At 39.1% G+C, this 21,134-nt stretch overlaps 1 protein-coding gene across 1 annotated transcript in view; it reads right to left on the bottom strand.

Moving 5' to 3' along the window:
• The window catches only part of LOC311093136 (fibrocystin-L-like), a gene marked incomplete at its 5' end in the record, with an annotated part of 68,731 nt that overhangs the window by 39,339 nt on the left and 8,258 nt on the right, over positions 1-21,134 (bottom strand). Inside the window, 15 exons of the mRNA XM_084130287.1 lie at positions 268-516; positions 1,078-2,053; positions 4,716-4,927; positions 6,851-7,021; positions 8,117-8,305; positions 9,627-9,731; positions 9,908-10,050; positions 10,208-10,400; positions 13,012-13,144; positions 13,615-13,736; positions 14,027-14,188; positions 17,070-17,177; positions 17,266-17,371; positions 17,947-18,069; positions 18,609-18,763. Of these exons, the coding sequence (XP_083986413.1) occupies positions 268-516; positions 1,078-2,053; positions 4,716-4,927; positions 6,851-7,021; positions 8,117-8,305; positions 9,627-9,731; positions 9,908-10,050; positions 10,208-10,400; positions 13,012-13,144; positions 13,615-13,736; positions 14,027-14,188; positions 17,070-17,177; positions 17,266-17,371; positions 17,947-18,069; positions 18,609-18,763 (3,147 nt within the window). The remainder of the gene's footprint in view (positions 1-267; positions 517-1,077; positions 2,054-4,715; positions 4,928-6,850; positions 7,022-8,116; positions 8,306-9,626; positions 9,732-9,907; positions 10,051-10,207; positions 10,401-13,011; positions 13,145-13,614; positions 13,737-14,026; positions 14,189-17,069; positions 17,178-17,265; positions 17,372-17,946; positions 18,070-18,608; positions 18,764-21,134) is intronic.

Raw genomic sequence — 21,134 nt, forward strand, 5'->3', positions numbered from 1 at the left:
GGTCAGAGAAGGTGAAAATTGCCATGAAAATCTGAATTACTGAATTATTACTTCTTTTAAAAAAAATTGGTTAAAAAGTATTTTATTAAAAATTTTGATTTGGCTTCATATCTATAATACATGCATTGCTTAAAAAATAAGAAATTTTCAGGTAACTAGGCACATTTCCTTCTAAGTCTGCTGAACATTTTCACACAGTTTGAAACTTTGGCTATATTCTGTCCATATTGACAAATCTTTTACCCTAGAGAAAGTGTTTTTGATTACCCTCATTCGGTGTGACCCCTGTCAGCAGCAGCTCATAGGTGAAGACAGACTGGGTCAAGGCATGACCTTTGACCTGATGGTGAAAAATGACTGGGAAAGTTCCTCCTGCGTGTTCTCCAACAGTGCACAGCAACTGCATATCTGTGATGGATGTCACGTTACAAGCCACACCGCCGATCTCGAAGGAGACGAGTGCTACATCTGTGCCAAAGCCAGAACCAGAGACGGTGATCTTTGTTCCACCCGGACCTGCGAGGAAGGTATTATGTTTGTAGTATTACAACAATTTGTTGTGTTCTATTCAATAGTTCAATAGAGTGCTGCAAAGATGACATATTTTTGTTGGCCAAACGAGTTTTTTAGCACTTCTGGTCGCTTCATCCTGAAGGTTGTCTGAGACATTAAACGTCTCGCTGAACAGGTAAACTCATCGAAAATGTTTTTAAAATAAAGACCCATAAGAAAATTCAAAAGCTTAATGGTGGTGATGCTGAAGTTATGCGGCCATTTATAGCCCATGTTTAGCTATTTACCTCTAAATTTTAAAATTTTAGGCTTTAAATTTCATAAAAGTTGTTCATATGTGAAATGATCAAGAATATCATGGGCGTCTTATCACAAAACTGGTAAGAATCCAAACTTTTGTTGGACACTGAGCTTATTTTATGCAATAATTCAAAAGCCAAAGGAAAAGGGAACAAGGGTGATGTTAACTTTTGGGTTGGTATACAAAAACACGTAATCACTGCAGCAGTCCATAGTAAATGCCACTAATTATATAAAAAAAATTTATGGAATGCACATTCGTACCTGTTATAGGACTGACGGAGGTGATGTTTGGAGTTTGTCCCCTAGAGTAGTTGAAACGTTGAGGTGGATACACAACATCAAACACCTTAATGTTCACCTGCACCTCTCCCTCTGCATGAGGAGGTGTCATGCACCTCACTGTGTCTGGAGTCACATCTAAAATCCTGCAGGGGGAGTTAGCGAGCTTCACGGTTGTATTTCCTGCCACAAAGCCATTTCCTGTGATCAAGAGTGGAGTTCCTCCAGCAATGCTGCCTGATGTTGGGTTGACGCTGGCTTGTGCTATGCTGGTCAGGGTGGCTCCTCCAGTGGCACGACCTTTACTCATGACCACCACCTGTAGGACGTGCGTGCCAGCGGGAAGGGCACCAACTAAAACAGTGATGTTGTTATCAGTGACTTCTGTGATTTCCAGCAGAATGTTGGCCGCAGATACCATTAGATCAGCAGAGTTGTTCCCAAATCCACTGCCAGTGACCTCAGTGGTGGTGGCGTTTCCACTAACCGAGTCAGGGAACACCGCGGAGACGTACGGTGTGATGGAGTCGGAATATTCAAACATGCAATCAAAACTGCATGAGGAAGAGATGGAGTTGACGAAAACTGCGACGTTTCCCCTGCGAGCCGCAGACGGTGAGGTATCGCACACCACTTGGGAGTAGTTCATGAAAACCACGTTGCATGGAATGTTTGCTACCGTAACTGAACCATTCGAGAACCCAGAACCAGAGATGAAGAGACGAGTATAGCCTGTGGTGCTGCCCACCAAGGGAAAGACAGAATCGACCACGGGTAGAACTACAAATCTGCGGTCATACTCTTTCGGCATGTACAGGATGGCGGTGCCAAGGTTGTTGATTCGGACACTTACGGGTAAAGGGATTCCCACTGGTGCTCCGCTGTCAGGACTGAGTTGGCAGTTAATCTCAGTGGAGGTGCTGTTGATAACGCTGCATGGACGATCTCCAACTTTGACCTTTGGTTGGCAAAAAATAAAGATTTTTTTTGGCCACTTTTTTTCCACTTTTCATTATGCCCCCCAAAAGCGAGTTAATTTACAGTGAATATTGCCATAATATTTCATTCAGTGATAAACTGTATATAATGGATTTTTATTTTTTTTTGGCAAACAGAAACGGATCATTGGGTAACTCAAGATGAGTCCATCTCTGATGAACTTCTGTTCACTAATTTTCCAAAGTTCTTCTTTTGTTTCAAAATAATATGTTTTTCACTTGTTTTTCCAGAAACAATATCTAAACATCCTTAAAACAAAATGAATTAAGTTTGGAATAAATACTACATAATATTAAGATTTGTTTTCAAATACTGTACTTTGAATATGTGGTTCCTTTCACAAGGGAATTTGCACTGCGTCCTGAGAACAAGCCAGGAAGAGCAGGAGATGGCTGCAGAGGGTGAGGAAGATGAGTCATCTGCATATGCTGAGCTGCTGGGGGTAATGGAACGCGCTTCGGCCAGTCTCCAGCTGCCATGGGAGCGTGTGAGGGAAGGAACTGCTCGCGGCTGACTCGACAAGTGGCTTCTTTCCGACCATTAACCCCCCAGCTCCCATGAGACTTCCATCCCTTCCTGATCTCCATTCTGAGACTGAGAAGGCATGGAAGAATCTGTACTCTGCCCGCATCTATCGATATCAGCATGCAAATAATGTGAATGTCGAGGGGATGCGTGAGCATGGGTATGTGTCAATGCCCCCCATCGACGAAACGTTTGCAAACTATCTTACGGTTGGGGTAGCATCGACTCTGAAGGCTCCGGCCCTGCCTTCAAATGCGGCAGTTTTGCCCTCTGAACTTTTCGGCATCTCCGTTGAGGTACTGGTTGAAAGTTCAGAGAGGCGAATGCGCTCTTGACCGCATTCAAATCTTGAATACTGCGCCGGTCTGAGTATCCTTTTTTCTGAGAGTCATTAAATCTACCCTCTCCTCTTCTCTCTACCTTTCTGCAACCTCCCTGGTAGATCAGTTCTTTTTAATAAAGCTGGAGGTACTCCCCTCTCTAGGGTCTTATATAGAGTACCCAGCCTCTACAGTGATTTGACGCGCTGTAGATACTGGGAAACCCCTTTGGGGATGAGCATTGTAACCCCCCTCTGTTGCAAGGGTCGGTATGCTGAGTCGTGCTCCCCAGGATGCTTGTTGTGTCTCCTTTTTGTGAGAATCTGTTTAAAAGAAACAGACAGGTTGTTGGCTAGCTAGCCTCTCTGGTGGCTCTGGGGGTTGACGTATGTCCCCAAATAGTGACTGGGCAGGGCCATATTCCCTTAAAGGAACCTTTTCCCAAAAAGAGAGTGAAGATTTTGGTTCCAGGCCTGAGCAAGTCCTTCTGTTTACCCTGCAAAGGTACTTTTTCATGGAGTTTACAACTCGGGCAGTGACCGTAGGGAGTACTGTCACTGACAGCCTAGTGTGTGAGCAAAAGGGGGAGTGGCTCTGGCACTTCAGTTGAAACTGCCATTACTGGTACTTTGTCACAGCCATTTTTTTTGGCATGCGCTCCCCTCAGCATGGCAGCATGGGTATTTCATTCCCCAATAGTGTCTCAGGACGCAGTGCGAGTTACCTTTCGAAAGGGAATGTCTCGGGTCACAACTGTATCCCTGGTTCCCTGAGGAACGAGACACTGCGTCTCATTGCCATGCTTGTGGGCTCCCTGCACAGTACCTTCAGATGAAGAAGTGGATGACATGTTCTCTAGGCGCCCCTTATATACTTCCTGGTCATGCTAGTAGTGACATCATAGGCTGCTGCCAGCCAATACTATTGCCGTGATTAAACGTGCTTCAGACATCAGTCACGCTGAGGCGTTCCCCAGTGTCTCAGGACGCACTGTCTCGTTCTCAGGGAACCAGGGTTACAGTAATAACCTGAGACTTTTTATTTAAGTTCTTTGTCTAGCAGATTTTTCCACTTGTGTTTTACTTGTAGTGAAAAAAGATAGTCTTATTAAAGATACATTCTCTGAAAACAAGCCTTAAAATCATACGCACTGTTGCTTCTAAAGTAAATTTAATGTAGCTATTTGAAAATAACCATTGAATTCATTTATGATAATATGGGGTGATCACACTCCAAAACTTTATTAAAGTTTTTAAAGCATTATTTTAGTTAGAAAGATACATACAATAAAGGATATAGAAAAATATTTAAATTTAATTTAAAGCATATCTGAATCAATATGATTTATTAGAGAAATAAAAAAAGTGTCAAGATTTCTATTAGTTGGTGAATAAATAAAAAAAATGGGTAAAATTAGTGATTAAGAGTGATAAGAGTAAATTTTGCTTAGTTTTTTTTTTCCCCTACTGTTATAAATAGATGAATTGTATATGTTTTTATTTCTAGGCTTAAGAAATTTATGTACCTTTACTCTGGTAAATCTGAAGTAATATGAATATATATTAATTTATATGTATGTATCTGTTTTTTGTTGTTTTGTATGTATTGTGATTTTAAATGATTCATTTTGGTATTTTAAGTAGAAAACAAGACAATTAAACTTTTTTTTTTTTTTTTTTTGTGCATTATATTTCAGTGACATCTGTCAGGTGTTTGGGACATTCCAAAAAAAAACTTTCAGCACCTTTAATGCCATAGCTGACCACTGAAGCTCACCTCGTTTGCACAGGTAATGTTGCTAAAGCCAGATCCATTGATGTTGATGATGTCATGTGTGGTACCATGGTCAGGCGTAATGTGGTACACAGTCGGGCTGGCACAGGAAGTAAAACTGAAGTAGTGACCGTCTGAGGTATCATTCAATTCCAGCTGATCTTGAAAACAGTCCAACGTGGATATACATTTAGTGTCAGATGAGTTAATTTGTCCTGCAACTGGGGAGAAACAAATGACAACTAGATTAAAAAGTTTGTCGAACCAAATTTTAAGTTGGCTTGAGAAAGTTTGGACCAGAAAGTTTGAAGAAGTTGCTAGGGTGTTTCTAGTGGGTTGCTAAGGTGTTCTGGGTGGTTGCTAGGGTATTCTGTGTGATTGCTAGGCGGTTGCTAGGGTGTTCTGGGTGGTTGCTATGATGTTACTAGGCGGTTGCTATGGTATTTTGGGTGGTTGTTAGGCAGTTGCTAGGTTGTTCTGGGTGGTTGCTAGGCGGTTGCTATGGTATTTTGGGTGGTTGTTAGGCAGTTGCTAGGTTGTTCTGGGTGGTTGCTAGGCGGTTGCAATGGTGTTCTGGGTGGTTGCTAGGGTGTTCTGGGTGGTTGCTAGAAGGTTGTTAGGGTGTTGCTAGGTGGTTGATATGGTGTTCTGGGTGGTTGCTATGGTGTTACTAAGCGGTTGCTAGGCGGTTGCTATGGTATTTTGGGTGGTTGCTAGGGTGTTCTTGGTGGTTTCTAGGTAGTTGCTAAGGTGTTCTGGGTGGTTGCTAGGTGGTTGCTAGGGTATTCTGGGTGGTTGCTATGGTGTTGATATGCGGTTGCTAGAGGGTTGCTAGATGGTTGCTATAGTGTTCTGGGTTGTTGCTATGATGTTTCTAGGCAGTTGCTATGGTCTTCTGGGCGGTTGCTATGGTATTTTGGGTGGTTGCTGGGGTGTTTGGGGTGGTTGCTATGGTATTTTGGGTGGTTGCTAGGTGGTTGCTAGGCGGTTGCTATGGTGTACTGGGTGGTTTCTAGGGTGTTGCTAGGTGGTTGCTTTTGTATTCTGGGTGGTTGCTATGGTGTTATGGGCGGTTGCTAAGGTATTTTGGGTGGTTGCTAGGGTGTTCTGGGTGGCTGATATGGTGTTACTAGGTGGTTGCTATGGTGTTCTGGGTGGTTGCTATGATGTTGCTAGGCGGTTGCTAGGATATTATGGGTGGTTGCTATGGTGTTGCTAGGGCATTCAGGGTGGTTGCTAGGGCGTTCAGGGAGGTTGCTATGGTGTTACTAGGTGGTTGGTAGTTGTCACAGATGGTTACTATGGAGTTTTTATTGAGTTCTTAGCTTGTTCTTGGCATGATTTAGCACTTAACTAATCGCTATTAGCATGTAGCTATTCACTGCTAGCATGTGTACCATGTTGTAAGTACTGTTTTCTAGCATGACTCAAAAGAGCCAACCATCATCTCTAAACGATGTTCTGATACAGAGATATAGGTCTTGCATAACTCTCACTAACTGTCTCTCTAACACACACACACACACACACACATGCACACACTCACTCACACACACACACACACGCACATACACTCACACATGCACACACACACACAGAGAGAACACACATACATAGACACTAACTCGCTCACACACTCACTCACTTACACACTCAGAGTTTATATGAGTTTAGAGTTTATAAGTTTAAATGAAGTAAATTTAGTAGTTTGAAGTTTAAATTAGTTTAAAGTTTAATGTAGTTTGAAGTTTAAAATAGTTTGAAGTAGATAGATAGATGAGTTTATTAGTTTAAATGAGTCTCAATGGCTCTTATAGTATATAGAATGGCAGTTTGATTTAGTCTAGGGTTTCAAGGAGTTTAGATTTCAATTTTTGGCAGTTGGGGAGTTTGAAAATCTGAACATTCCGCAATGTTAAGTCAATTGGAGTTTTTCCGAGTTTTGATCGTCTTTTTTAGGAAAACAGTAAGTCAAATCAGTTAGAAAAGATATAGCAAAAGATATGGCTCTCTTAAGCCAACTTAATTGGGATGATTTTACCTTCCAATTCCTTACCCAAAACCAGCTTATGCTGAAATGTGAAATTCTGAATGTAATGTTGAGTTAAACTACTTATGAATATAGGTTGTCACTGTACCTATATTCATAGAGGCCTGTATTCCTGTCACAAACACCTGAAGCCCAACAGTGCTTTTCTCCAGAGGCATAACAGTCACCACTCCCTGCAGCGTCTTCTGGTTGCCAGAGTCAATGTAACCGCTGCTGTAGTAGTAAACTCCAGGAGATGTGAAACGATAGGCGAAAAACCCTAATAATAAAACAGACACAACAAGAACAGCAGTATCAGATTTTGTTCCTCCTTAATCAAACTGGCATCACGCCTCCAACTCTTATTGTTCCCTGTTCCTTTACAGAATACAAACTTTAACATCTACAGCAAAAGGCATTCAACTAATTTTCTAACAAAATAGCACAGAACATTGTTTATTTTATTTATTTATTTATGCAAAATGACTGTTGTGTAATTAATTATGTTGTAATTATAGTTAATTAGAGAGCAGACACCCTGAGTTTACTCTTCATGAAATCTGACACTCTCACAAACCAAATGCTTGTCTGGATCAGGGGTATTTAATCACATTTCCCCAGGGACCAGTCTCTAATGTCACAAAGGTCAGGGCAATCAAAAGCCACTTACACAGTTTCAGAGTCAATATATTGTACTGTGTGTGACTAAATGAAATAATGTACATTTCGTAAAAATGTCAACTTTCAAGCTGGCAGCCATTAAAAAGTAAAAGTAAGAAACAGCATAAAAAGTTAGAAGTTATGTTTTCAAAACAGTATCTCCCAGGCTCCTGATGTTTCCTGTGTAGAATTGCAAATTATTCATTCAATTCAATTCAAATGTATTAGTATAGATACTTTCACCATACAAATTATTCCAAAGTAACTATACAGAAAATAGGATAGTGCCTTCAGGCAACTAATTTGTGTTTAGGAAAAAAACTTTAGACTGATAAATAAATAAACATAACAAATCCTAAATGAATAAAAAAAATGGCTTTACTTGTCTTGCTACTTATATTGTAGAATAATGTATTTTTCAAAAGTATTTATTTTTAATATAGATATTAATAGCATAAATGCATATTTATGAAAACCATTAAATTATTTAAATATTAATATTCATGATTTGTGTTTTTTGATTCCTCTAGTTACATAGGATCTATTTATAAGAATGAGACTAGAAAATGTAAAAAATTTAAGCAAGGACTGGTTTTCAAAATAGTGTGCAGGCAAATGTTGTTCTCACAAACAGTGTGTGTAGTTGTTTGTCTGCTTAATGTAAATTAGAATGAGCAGGTTTAACACACAGGTTGTAAGATAGTAGTTTTTGTACCTTTGGCAGTTCCTGTGTCTCCACTGCTGAAAGCAATGCCATCATAGTCTGTGCTGCTGGGACTGGACACACTGAAGACCCTGTAGCTCAGACCGGGCACAAAAGCTGGTGCGTCCCAACGCCAAACCACTGTGTCCCCCACTGAGGCTATTATCGCAGAGGGACTCCAGGCGTAACCCTGACCGTACACTGAACACATATGATGTTATTAACTGTGTGCAAGTGGGCAAACAAGCACATGTAGTCACACACACACATTTTATGACAATATATAGGGACATTTTCCAGACTAGATAAATTATTTTATAGGTTACACCCCAAAAAAAGTCATTTCTATCAAAAAAAAAAAAAAAAAAAATTGCATAATTTTATCGTTTTATCTTTTTAATCTTTACATTGCATAATTAGAACACTTATTTGGACTGTACAAATCTCCATGATTTCCATTACTTAAGCTTTTGTAAATTTCCTTAATGAGTTTTTGTTCAGTGCTGAATTCTGCATGCTGGCAAATCCTCTGATTATAACAAACGAAGTGTTGACATTATGAAAGATTTATTGTGCAGTCAGCTTCATTGATAATAACGGAGCTTTGTGAGATCGTGATGAACTGAGATATCAGCTTTTTAGGAATTATTAAGGGAGCACATGTTACGCTATTTCTGTCATGCCAAACCATTCTCGTAGTAGCCTATGCTTGCTTTTTATGTTAAATTAACAGTGGTTTGTGAATGTTTACGCTTTAATAACAAATAATTGATCACCATCATTACAGGTGTTTTATTTACCTTACTTGTGAGCATCACCAAGCCACAGCAGGCTACAAGCATACATGACCCTAGTCACTTGTGGTTGGCCTGGCCGTGCGTCACTCAGAAAACAACAGGCCAATCAGAAGAGAGGCTCATGAATATTAAGTAGACAGGCCAAAATCGACCTCTTCTTGGCAGAGCTCCTGAGAAAGGAGCTGTAAAAATATATTGAGATGGTTTTTGGTACTTATACCGCAAATATGTTTTTTTATGGACGTCAAAACCTAAAATAAAACTTCAGAAAGGTGTCCTTGATATTGCAGATTTTTCATGACTTTACGAACCATGAATGTGAGTAAGCACACACAGAATTTGTGTACTTTTCATATTTTTGGCACTGATTGTTGGAGGATTCTCCGTAATAGTCAAATTGGTAACAGAAACATCATATCAGCACAACTGCTAATATGATGCTTTGTGAATTCTTCAGGAAAACTACAAAGCATTTCACTGAATTCTGCCAGTGTGGATACTGTGTGGGGCTAAATACAGCTTAACAAGAAAAAAAAAGAAAAAAAGAAATTATCCCGCTCAATCAGTGCTATGGAATATCATGTTTTTTTTGTTTTTTTGCTGGCAAGCTCTAGTGTATTTGATAAGTCTGTGTCAATGTGCTGAGAGACATTGTTTCACTTTCATTTCATTGTTCAGGTAATGTGTGCGTGACAGAAAAAGAGATAAAAGTAAAGAGATATTACCGGGGTGGAATCCTTGGTTCGTCACAGTGAGTGTTTTATCTCTAGACTGGGTCACACACTCAAGCTGATGATCTGAAACGGCTGTCACTCGGCATTGTGTGTCCCCTGTATGAAACACACAACTGTGACTACAGTACTAAATGACCTGGAAACGACTGGTTTCAGTAATACACTGTTAAAGATCAAAGAGTAAATCAAAGTATTTTCACGGTAGTTTTAAGCATGGGGAATGTTTTTTAAAAAATTATATATTTGTTTGGTTCATAGTAGTCTTGTCTTACCTAGAGTGACATTATTGTCTGCTGTGACAGGGCTGAACCCGGAGCCGGTGATAGTGATGGTGGTTCCGCCATACAAAGACCCCAGAGATGGAGAAAAACTTGTGACCTCTAGAACATACTTTATGGTGGTATTAACGCCAGTGCTGCACAAAAAAATAAAACCTTTTAATCACTCTAAAAAGCTTCACTTTGGATTAAATGTCATTGTAAATGCATAATTCCCGTTGATGCACAATTCCATTCTACAGTTGAAGCATGATATTTACATATAAATATTGAGTATAGTAAGTGATATGAGACCTGGTTAAGGTGTAACCCTGGTTTCCGACTCTCACACGGACATTGTACAGAGCTGGGGGAAGTGTGGGTAACAGGCAGGTGATGTTTTCATTGGTCCACTGCAGCAATTCACACTCAGCTTCACCAATCAGAACAGAGCTGCCATTAGCCTGCGCCTCAAAATTTGTGCCCAAGATGGTGAGAATCCTGTGCCCTTTATCAAAAAAGATCAATGAAAACAGGGTAAAATTATTTGCTGTTCTTGTAAGATTGTGAGGGGTGAGAACAATGAGGAAGTCAGATACAAAACTGTTGTTAGTGTGATTATTTGAGTGTTTAGAGCAGATTGCAGTGTTGTTGACAGGTCCTTTTAAGAAACATCACATTGTTGATTGTCCTAGACTGCAGATAAACCGGCTTTTCTGATTGCGTGACATTAGCTAAAGCCAGTGGAATTATCTGGCATGCACAAAAGAGCTGAAAAAAAACCCCCTTTTAGCTGAAGTTTGTCTGGAGGCCTATTGGGGGTTTACTGCTGTAACCAAGATGAAAAAGCAGATCAGAACAATGGGATGGAAAGAGACACTTGAATGTGATTCTACCTGTTTGTTTGTTTGTTTGTTTGTATCCCCATTGACTTTCATCTATTATCATGTCTCTCTAAGAACATAAGCTAACCAGTGTTTATTTGAATATGGAAGCAGTGGAATTCATTAATTATAGGTTGGAATGGCCGTGTGTGTGTGTGTGTGTGTGTGTGTGTGTGTGTGTGTGTGTGTGTGTGTGTGTGTGTGTGTGTGTGTGTGTGTGTGTGTGTGTGTGCATATATGAAACTGTAAAAAAAAAGAACTTTAATAAATACAAATTATGTATTTATCATAAATGTTTCATATAAGCTTATATGTGAACCTGTATGCTCTAAATCAGGGATGGGCAACTTCGGTCCTGGAGGGCCACTGTCCTACATAGTTTAGCTCCAACCCTGAAAAAATCACCTGCCTGTAATTTTCTAGTAATCCTGAGGACCTTGATTAGCTTGTTCAGGTGTGTTTGATTAGGGTTGAAGCTAAACTCTGTAGGACAGTGGCCCTCCAGGACCGAAGTTGCCCATCCCTGCTCTAAATGTATATGACATTTTATGAAACTATTAGAATAAATAATTTTCATTGATTTAATTCATTAATATATATATATAACCCTGTAAAAAAAAATTATGCATAATTTATAGTTGTTACATACAGACCCTTTCCAAAAAATTTGAATATCATGGAAAAGTTTATTTATTTCCATAATTCCATTCAAAACGTTAAACTTCCATAGATTATAGATTCAGGGCCCACAGCTTAAACGATTTCAAGTATTTAGTTGTTTATTTGTACATAATTTGGGCTTCCAGCTCATAAAACCCACGAAAACAGGATTTCAAAAAATTAGAATATTACATGAAATCACACAGTATTTACACAGTGATACCATGGTCATTGAACCAGGTTTTGGTTCTTTTGGCAGTGTGGGCAGGTGCAAATCCTGCTGGAAAATGAAGTCAGCATCTCCATAAAGCTTGTCTGCTGAAGGAAGCATGAAGTGCTCTGAAAATGTCCTGGTAGACGGCTGCGTTGAGTGGACAGCACAGTGGACCAACACCAGCCGATGACATGGCTCCCCAAACCAACACAGACTGTGGAAACTTCACACTGGACTTCAAGCATCTTGGATTGTGTGCCTCTCCATTCTTCCTCCAGACTCTGGGACCTTGGTTTCCAAATGAGATGCAAAATTTGCTCTCATCAGAAAAGAGGACTTTGGTCCACTGTGCTTTATTAAATCCAGAGTCAACGCAGCCGTCTACCAGGACATTTTCAGAGCACTTCATGCTTCCTTCATTTTCCAGCAGGATTTGCACCTGCCCACACTGCCAAAAGAACCAAAACCTGGTTCAATGACCATGGTATCACTGTGTAATTACTGTGTGATTTCATGTAATATTCTAATTTTTTGAAATCCTGTTTTCGTGGGTTTTATGAGCTGGAAGCCCAAATTATGTACAAATAAACAACTAAATACTTGAAATCGTTTAAATTGTGGGCCCTGAATCTATAATATATGGAAGTTTAACATTTTGAATGGAATTATGGAAATAAATAAACTTTTCCATGATATTCTAATTTTTTGGAAAGGGTCTGTATGTTACATGTAGTTACTATAGTGATAAGGACACTGTAAAATAAAGTGTTACCATTTACATTTTCATAGCAGCTTAATGGCCAGTAAACTTGTATGAGGAGGTGTAGCAAAAGTTCATTTTAGACGTACACTTATCACTATGGCATGCCCAATGCCTAATCAGACTAGATTTGACTGGTGACTTTAAGAGACAAATAGATGATGCACTATTACAAGTTGTATGTTGAAGGGATTAAATCTTTGTATGAAATGAACTGAAAGCTTGGCTCTTCTTATTTACTACTCGACATTATTGTGAATAAAGGCAAGGGAACACGTGGAGTATCGGATAACAGCTCTAATCTCAGATCAGAACACAATCAGTTGTTTACTGTTTGCAAACATAGAATGAGGCCAACTATAGGGCACCAATTTTGACAAGATGAATAGGTATTGAAAAACATATTTGAACATTTAAAGCAATTCAGGGTACTTGTCAGTGTCACAGTCTGTGTCAAATGTAATGTCTAATGAAAAGGGCCCAGCTTCTTTAATGTTTTAAGTTCATAGGTTAAATTCCCAGGGAATAAATGGACTAGTAAATATATCTGCCCTGAATTGGGTAAAAGAGTCTACCAAATTTATAAATATGAATATCTTACCGAATACTGTTGTAGTTTGTGGGCTCACAGATGTGATTAAGGCCGTCAGAGTGCTGCTGTACGTGAAAGAGCCATTTGATATTGCTGTCATCTCTGCCGTGGTCAGTGTTACTGTCCGTTCACCTTCTGACCCCTAATTGATGTCATACACAAGATTCATGAATAAAAATTCCATGGATTCAGTATTGTACAGCATAAGGTTTATTTTTTTGAACGCAAGTACATTGCATTGTGCCCACTATGATATTTATTTGGATGCGCTGTCTTGTTTCAGTATCGGATTTACCAAAGGAAAGATGCAAATTCCATATATCAAACGCAATTTACATGTGACAATTTCACATCTTTCAAGTCAGCTCTGAGTGCCAAGTTGTGGGGCATGGGGATGCACATTTTTTTAAATGACATTCCATGTAAAGTGGTACAACTTTTTAGTGAATTTGTCCTTAGGAGTTCTGTTAATAATACTAATAAAACAATATTCATAATTATAACTTTTATATTCTATTAAACTTTTATTTAAAAAGGTTTATAACCCATTTAGGATTTAAAATTTAAAGACTTTTTTTTTAATCTTCATGGGAAACCAAGCTCTTTACTTACAGCAGGAACTTTGCATCTCAGCTGGAAAAGTTCCACGTCTATAATGTCACATGGCTGAGTGCCAATGGTTACTGCGGTATCATTACTGAATCCATAGCCTGACACTGTCAGAATCGTCCCTCCTGTGAAGCCATACAAAAAAAGCATAGGTAGGCAGGTTTTGGACACAACAAATACTATTTTGAAAGGAATGTGTCAGTTCAACTTGTCATTAAAATGGTTCTGCTGATATAATTTTTAATTAACAAAATATCTCATTTTCAAAATATGAAATAGAAGCATTTTACTAGTGGTACTAGACCTTTTTACGCAATGTACAATATGTATGAAAGACATATGCAAGCATCAAATACTTCAGTAAATATTTATTTTACACTCTACTGTATGTAGAGAATTGTAATGCTACATGTACCTGCTACACTTCCTGTTGTGGGGTTTATGGAGGTCACTCCTAACAGATGTGTGAACAAGCTGTTGTTACTTTGGTATTGGGCATTTCCCAGCACAGAGAAACTCAGAGAGACTGGCTGTACACCTGCACTTGCAGGACCGACCTGGCAGGTTATAGAAGTATCTGAAACACAACGAAATAATTTGATCAGATGTTTGCTTGAACAGTATATTTTAAAACAAAAAAGTTCAGTAAAAAACATACTCACCTAACTTTTTTATGAATAATGATGTAAATTTTTCTTTTTCTCGTGCAAAGCTATAGTATGACTTTGGAAGACTTGGAATATAGTGTACAAGTCATTTGATCCACTTGTATGGTGTTATGCATTATTTTTTAAGCTTGAATGCCTCTATAAGCCTCTTAAGACCTGCACGGATCCAACATAATGATACACATCCGTTTTCATTCTCAACTGTTTATATTCACTTAAGACCAGTGATGGGGAAAGCAACTTTTAAAAGTAATGTCTTACAATATTGCCTTACTCCCTAAAAAAGCAACTAATTGTGTTGCTTAGTTACTTTTTATGCAAAGTAATATGTTACTTTTGCATTACTTTTTCTCACCTGCGCTGGGACTGCTTGCTTGTTATATAAATTCCCGCTCACAAGCGAAATTGACGTGTTTCCATTGAGCGTATTTCCAATTCGCAATTTGAAGGGTAATGGAAACATGGCTATTGACGTGTTTCCATTGGGCGTATTTTCAATTCGCCATTTCAATTTGAGCAATTTGAAGGGTAATGGAAATGCGGCTACCCACCAGATTTCGTCATGAGTCATTTTGTACCCACCACTTTTAACTTAACGTCCATAATTGGACTTTGGGTTAGATTTTTTGACAGTTTTCAGTGGTTATGAGGAGCAATATGAGAGAGAAATTTGGTGATCGTTGTTTAGGTACATTAAACGACATAAAGCTTTTTCACATTAGGATTGATATATAAAGCCCATGAGAACCATGGGGAGTCAACCCACAGCCGCTCCGCTGCCCTGCTGAAAATGTGAAGGCGAAAAGCTTAATGTCAGATAATGTCCATAATAATTGGACTTTGGGTTAGATTTTTTAACAGTTTTCAGTGGTTATGACGAGCAATATGAGAGAGAAATTTGGGGATCATTGATCGTTGTTTAGGTACATTAAACCACGTTAAGCTTTTTTCCTTACAATAGGCTCTAATGAAGCAGAAACGCTTAATGTCAGATTACGTCCATAATTTGACTTTTGGCTCAATTTTTTGACCGTTTTCAGTGGTTATGAGGAGCAATGTGTGAGAGAAATTTGGTATGACAATACCAATTTGGATGACAATATGACATGACAAACCACGTCATGTCATATTGTCATCATGGTACTTATGAAGCAAAATAGTGGGTCATAGCAGAGAATGTCTAATAAGGCGAGAAGTTTCACTCTCAGTACACTTCCGGCTTCTGAACTGGTTGCAGTTCCACTCTGATTCCATATGAGGGCGCTCACAGGACGAGTGCAGAATGAATGGAGGTCTATGGCGCTATACACATCAAAATCCACTTTTCTCAGGATATAATTTTTTGTCTAGTAATTTGAATGTTGTATTCGAAAGGAGATGCAAAGAAATTACACATTGCTGGGTGTTAGATTTTTTAGAGTCACTTATTTGCTTTAAAAAGTATTTTAAAGTGTCAATGATGTCATACACATCGTACGACCAGAGATACTGCTTTACGGCAATCCTTCAGTCACTCTGGTGCGTTCGCGCTCTGCACTTTCTTTTCACTCGAGGCATCGACAACACAGCTGACACAGGTAAATACGCGTGCTAGAAGAGTTTTTGTTTTGTTTGTTTCTGGTCCCGCTTCGGATGACACGATGCCATCAAGCGGTATCTCTGGTCGTAATCAGTTCTTCACTGACCAATCAGCATTCATTAGCAGAATGCTAGCGTGTTATGGGCAACAACAACTCAACCTGTAAGAAATCAAAAGGACTTAAGTTCTCGTTCATTCAACTTTCGACCTATAACCCATGTTGAACTTGCAAAACCTAAAATCAAATCTGAGATTTCTCAACGGCAATCGGGTCAAAGAGACAAATTTAGCCGTCTAGCCCCATAGACTACCATTCATTCTGCACTCATGGGCGATCGCCCCCAGTGGAACTCTCGTGGAACTACAACCAAAATTCGGTACAATAGGACTTAATAGGGAGTGGGCAGGCTCTCCGTAGACGGGCTCTGGTCATAGTCTAATTCTTTTTGAAAACTTAAGGCTTTCTTCTTCATAAAACGAGTCGGACATCATCACATTTTTGTATACATTTTTATATATTTACATTAGAAATACAGGACATCGTCTTTCAAAACATGACCTGCGCGAAAGAGAAAAAAAAAAAATGAATGCGTCATTGCACCCAGAACTTCTGAAAGTGAAATTCAGAATGCGTCTCTGTCCCCAGCACATTTCAAACCAAACTGACGCCCATGATTGTGACACTGGTAGGCTACAACTGACTCCCATAGTTTACAGCATTAGTTAAGAGATTTGTTTTCCTTGAGAAAAGATGCCATGTATTGTACCTGATATCCAAAATAATCAATATTAAATCGAATCGGATTGCAAGCTTGTGAATCGAAATCAAATCCAATTGTGAAATTTGTTTCAATACCCAGCCCTATTAAATACAAACACAGATGACACTGATTAACAGAAAACAGGTGATACAGATGATGATGATTGACTAAACATGTGATACAACTGAACTGATAATGACAGTAACCATAGAAACGAAGGAGTGACGGGAAAAGAACAAAGGAAAACAGGAACCAATCAAAACACAAACTGAAAGTCCAAACAAGCACTGACACGTGACTGGGCAGCCCTAGTATTTTGACATTATTTTTTGTATGTATCCATTCAAAGCCAAAGGAGACGTGAAAAGGAGACAATTCTGTGTTTGTGTGCTGTTTGAAATGCACTTTGGGTGTGTGCGTGCAAAAAAAAAGAAAAGAGTTTTGACTTACTGGTAAGCTGTAGAACAGAGCATTCCACATCTCCAATCTTTACAGTGACGTTTCCACCATCAAAACCAGATCCAGTTATGGTAAGAACTGTTCCCAGACTGCTTGATCCTGAAAGACAAGTTATATCAGTAATATAAACCATTATGAATGGAGATGAAAGCTTTTATGCAAGACTTGATCATTTACTCTTCTTTACCTTCTGTAGGCGAGATCCCGGTCACTGTTGGGGTCTTCGGCTCACTCCAGGTGAAACCACAGTCCCCTGAGCACCGTGATGGAATACCATTGATGAACACTTCCACCTTAAAGATAAGCACACAAATGTACATTTCTGTCATTAGACATCCTAAACCAAGGTTTCTCAACTGGTTTTGCTTCAGGATCCAGATATTACACTGGACTTAAGTTTACATTTATATTAAGAGGAGACCCAACACAGTACTAAAATATTAAATAAAAAAATAAAAAACATTTTAATTAATATATAAATTATATTAATGTTTACTTCTTTTACCAGTAAACTTGTATGTAATGCATTCTTGAGAACTTCTAGAATAAAATATTAATAGGATCATGCACATTCAAACTATAAAGAATGCACAACTGTCCTTTTGTAATAATATAAATGAACCTTTCAGTTCAGCCATAATCCTCTCAACATGCAAAATACTGTACCTAGAACAGTGGATATTCAAACAGAGTAACAACTGGACAGGCCCTGCACCTGACCCACTATGTAGCGCTATTGAAATCTGTACACTACACTGCATCAGGTAACATGAGGAAGAGCCTTTAAAAGCAAGCTGCATATACAGTATATGACCAATGTATTTTGGACAAACATTATTGCAGAAAAAGCAGAGAGTAAGAAACGCACCTGTGGTTTATTTGTAGGCACGCGCAGAAAGTCTCCCATAATTCTCTGTTTGAAGAGGCCTCCTTGCTCGATCTCACGTGACGTCAATGAAGGGTTCACACCAACCACATTGGAAGCATTGATCTGGTTAACATTATCAAAAAAATGTTAATTCAGCCTGGTGTGAAATGGAAAGTTTGAGTCAATTAAGATATACATTTGGGGTTGGAAAGTTTTTTTTTTTAATATAAAGGTTTTTCAAAGTCTCTTATGCTCACCAAGGCTGCACATCCTTCAGAAATCATTCTGATTTACTGATTTGGTGCTCAATCATTTCTTCTTATTATCAATATTTAAACCGGTTGTTCTGCTTAAGATATTTGTACCCACTGGATACACTCAAGACTGGCCCTATTTTAGGGCAAATTTTCATTGAATATCAATTCAATTTTCATTGAATATCTTTTTCACTTCACAGAAGGAATAATGGGTTGCAAACACCTTTCCATGTTGACTTAAGTTATGTTATATATTTAAATGAATTGTACACATTTGATTTTAAAATTTAGCACATCAAAAAAAAAATGTAACCAGCATTTTTACCATTTCTCATGAGCAGTTCCCCTACCGTCTTGCAAACCCCATCTCATTTTATTGTAATAGCACTCTGAACTCTTTCTTGCCTTTAACAGAGGCTGATTTCCAGGGATGGTGAGCCACTGTATGTCCCAGCTGTAGCCTCTACAGGCTCCAGATCGCTGCACCTGCAGCTGGCCGAGCTCTGGGATCCCCTGCAGGGCATACTGCAGGTCAGCAGCACTGATGTTTACCGCCAGGCCTGGGAACACACAATGCACATACCAAGTGAAAACCAAGATAACCTCTTAGGAGATTGTGGTTTATGTAGAAAGTGAAGGGGGTGGATTGGAATCCACTGCTGCTTCAATGTATATGTAATGAATGATTATAATCAAGGTATTAATCAATATTTTTCCTTCTAAATATCAAATGAGTTGAATGACTTCTCTTGAGATTTTACTTTATAGAAGTTACCAGTGTGATTACTGAAATGTTCTTTTCATGTATTCTTTAATGTCTGTATTTGATATCTGAATGCAGTAACAGTGCTTGCTTATTTAATGTTGAGGCTGTTTCATCCGATTTAATACTAATTATCATCGAGTGATTTGTGGTTTGTAACAGAGAGGTTTCTGTCGAACTGAAACGCTTCCCACTGGTTGTCGCAACGCTGTTTAATATAGTGTCCGGGACGGGAGTAAACGCAACTCCGTGCTGGGCCGTGTTGAAACAACTGAAAACATTGCTATTTGTTGTTATACTGTACTGAACGAGAAACCGCTTCAGATGATTCAGTGACGGAGCGGTCCGAATGAATGAGAATAGTTTAAGACCGTTATGCAAGCGCGTTTAGAATCGAACCAAAAGAATGATTCATTCACGAATGATTGGTATCGCTGGTTCAGTCAACATAAATTCGGGACACATATAATAACTGCTGCAATATTCGCACGTAAAACGTTTCTCAGGTCAATCGGAGCGAGTATCAAACTGAATTAGCCGCACCGCCAGGAAAAGAGGAGGAGGGAGGTTGGTGCCGTCGGGCCGCATGGAGATGATTGGCGGGCCGCATTTGGCCCGCGGGCCGCCAATTGAATAGCCCTGCTGTATAGAGATAGAACAGGTATAGTTTAGTTTAATTATGGTTATAATTTATTTGTCATCTGCTTTTATCCACTATTAATACAAGCCTGCTGTAGCAAACCCCGTCCGAATGATGACCAAAATATACTGTGATGAGTTCAGTGAAGTTTATTGTACATCACACAAAAGATGAGCGTTAGTTTTACTCCAGAGAATCACAGTAAGAGCTGAATAAACACAGTATAAGAAGTGAGCATTAAAGTCTTATCCATAAACTCTCTCTCTCTCCCTTTCCTTATCATCAACATACACAGCGAAGTACACAAAACACTCCTTACAACTAACAGTAAACAAATATATACACACCTTCTCAGTGGGTGCTAAATAAACTGGCAAACCTTATATCCGTAAAACGACTCGATGAGCTGTGATAAAGTGAGCGCTCTCACTTTCATTTCTGCCGTGGTCAGTAACGTTAGGACTGTCGCTCTGAAGCCCGTAAGCTGGATCACGAACAGTACAGATCGAGTAACAACAAGAGTAAATGAAGACTGCTATGTTCATTCTTACATCCAACAACAACACACCTCAATCGCTTTGGAGACATTCTTGTCTACAGCGGCTCAAGCGTCGAACAATGGCGGACTCTGTGTCCAGCTCACTCAGGGCGGGTCTATGCTCAAACTGAAGTGTCAATCAAGGAGTCGTGGGAGGGGCCTGCGCAATTCTACGTCACATTGCACCGAATCTGAGAACAGCTCATTCTGAGACAGTGCTTATGATTTATTGAGATTGTAAAAAAACCCACTGGGTGGATTTTTATCATTCTAGGGTGGTTTTGCTCACACACTGCCAACACACATTTATGTTCAAACACCATGTAAAAGTGAATTTTGCATAATATGTGCCCTTTAAAACACATAGGGGTCATTGAAGCCAATAGTTTAAGGGACCATTTCTTTGTTAAAGCCTTACTTTCCAATTAGACTAAAGTCCTTCAGAGACAGAACATATTATCTTGATGTTTTGAGAAAACTCTCCTGTTTATAGTTAGAGCCTGGCCAAATCCAACCTTGGAAAAGATGTGCGTTAGTCTTTTTGATTATATGTTAAGGAACCACTGGCATTATTGGAGATTGATTGAGTTGTTGTTCTGGACATGTTGGTGCTCAGCAACCCAAATCTGCGACCTGGAAGGTCACAACCTGCCTAACTTCAGGGTCTGAGTTTCAGCTGCATAATTGATGGAGATATGCTTCAGTCTATCTGTATATGTGTGGAAAATTACTTTTTTATCTTTTTTCTTAGCCAATGAGAATCATTCAACCTGAAGCAAGGACGTAGCTTAGACCTTGGTGAAGGGTATAACTGCTGTGATCTTTGTAACTGTAAGCGGGGCGGCCTACAAACTCCTGTGTGTCTTGAAACTGACTTCTGCTAATGAAACTGCAAACTATCTTCAGTAAAACTATTCTTCAGTTTATTATAATTTTGTAATTTATAACTTCTTTCAAACATCTGGTCCTTGGGTCCTAAACTTTTACCCC

The sequence above is a fragment of the Abramis brama genome, assembly GCF_963993115.1.
Source record: "Abramis brama genome assembly, chromosome: 12".
NCBI lineage: Eukaryota > Metazoa > Chordata > Actinopteri > Cypriniformes > Leuciscidae > Abramis > Abramis brama.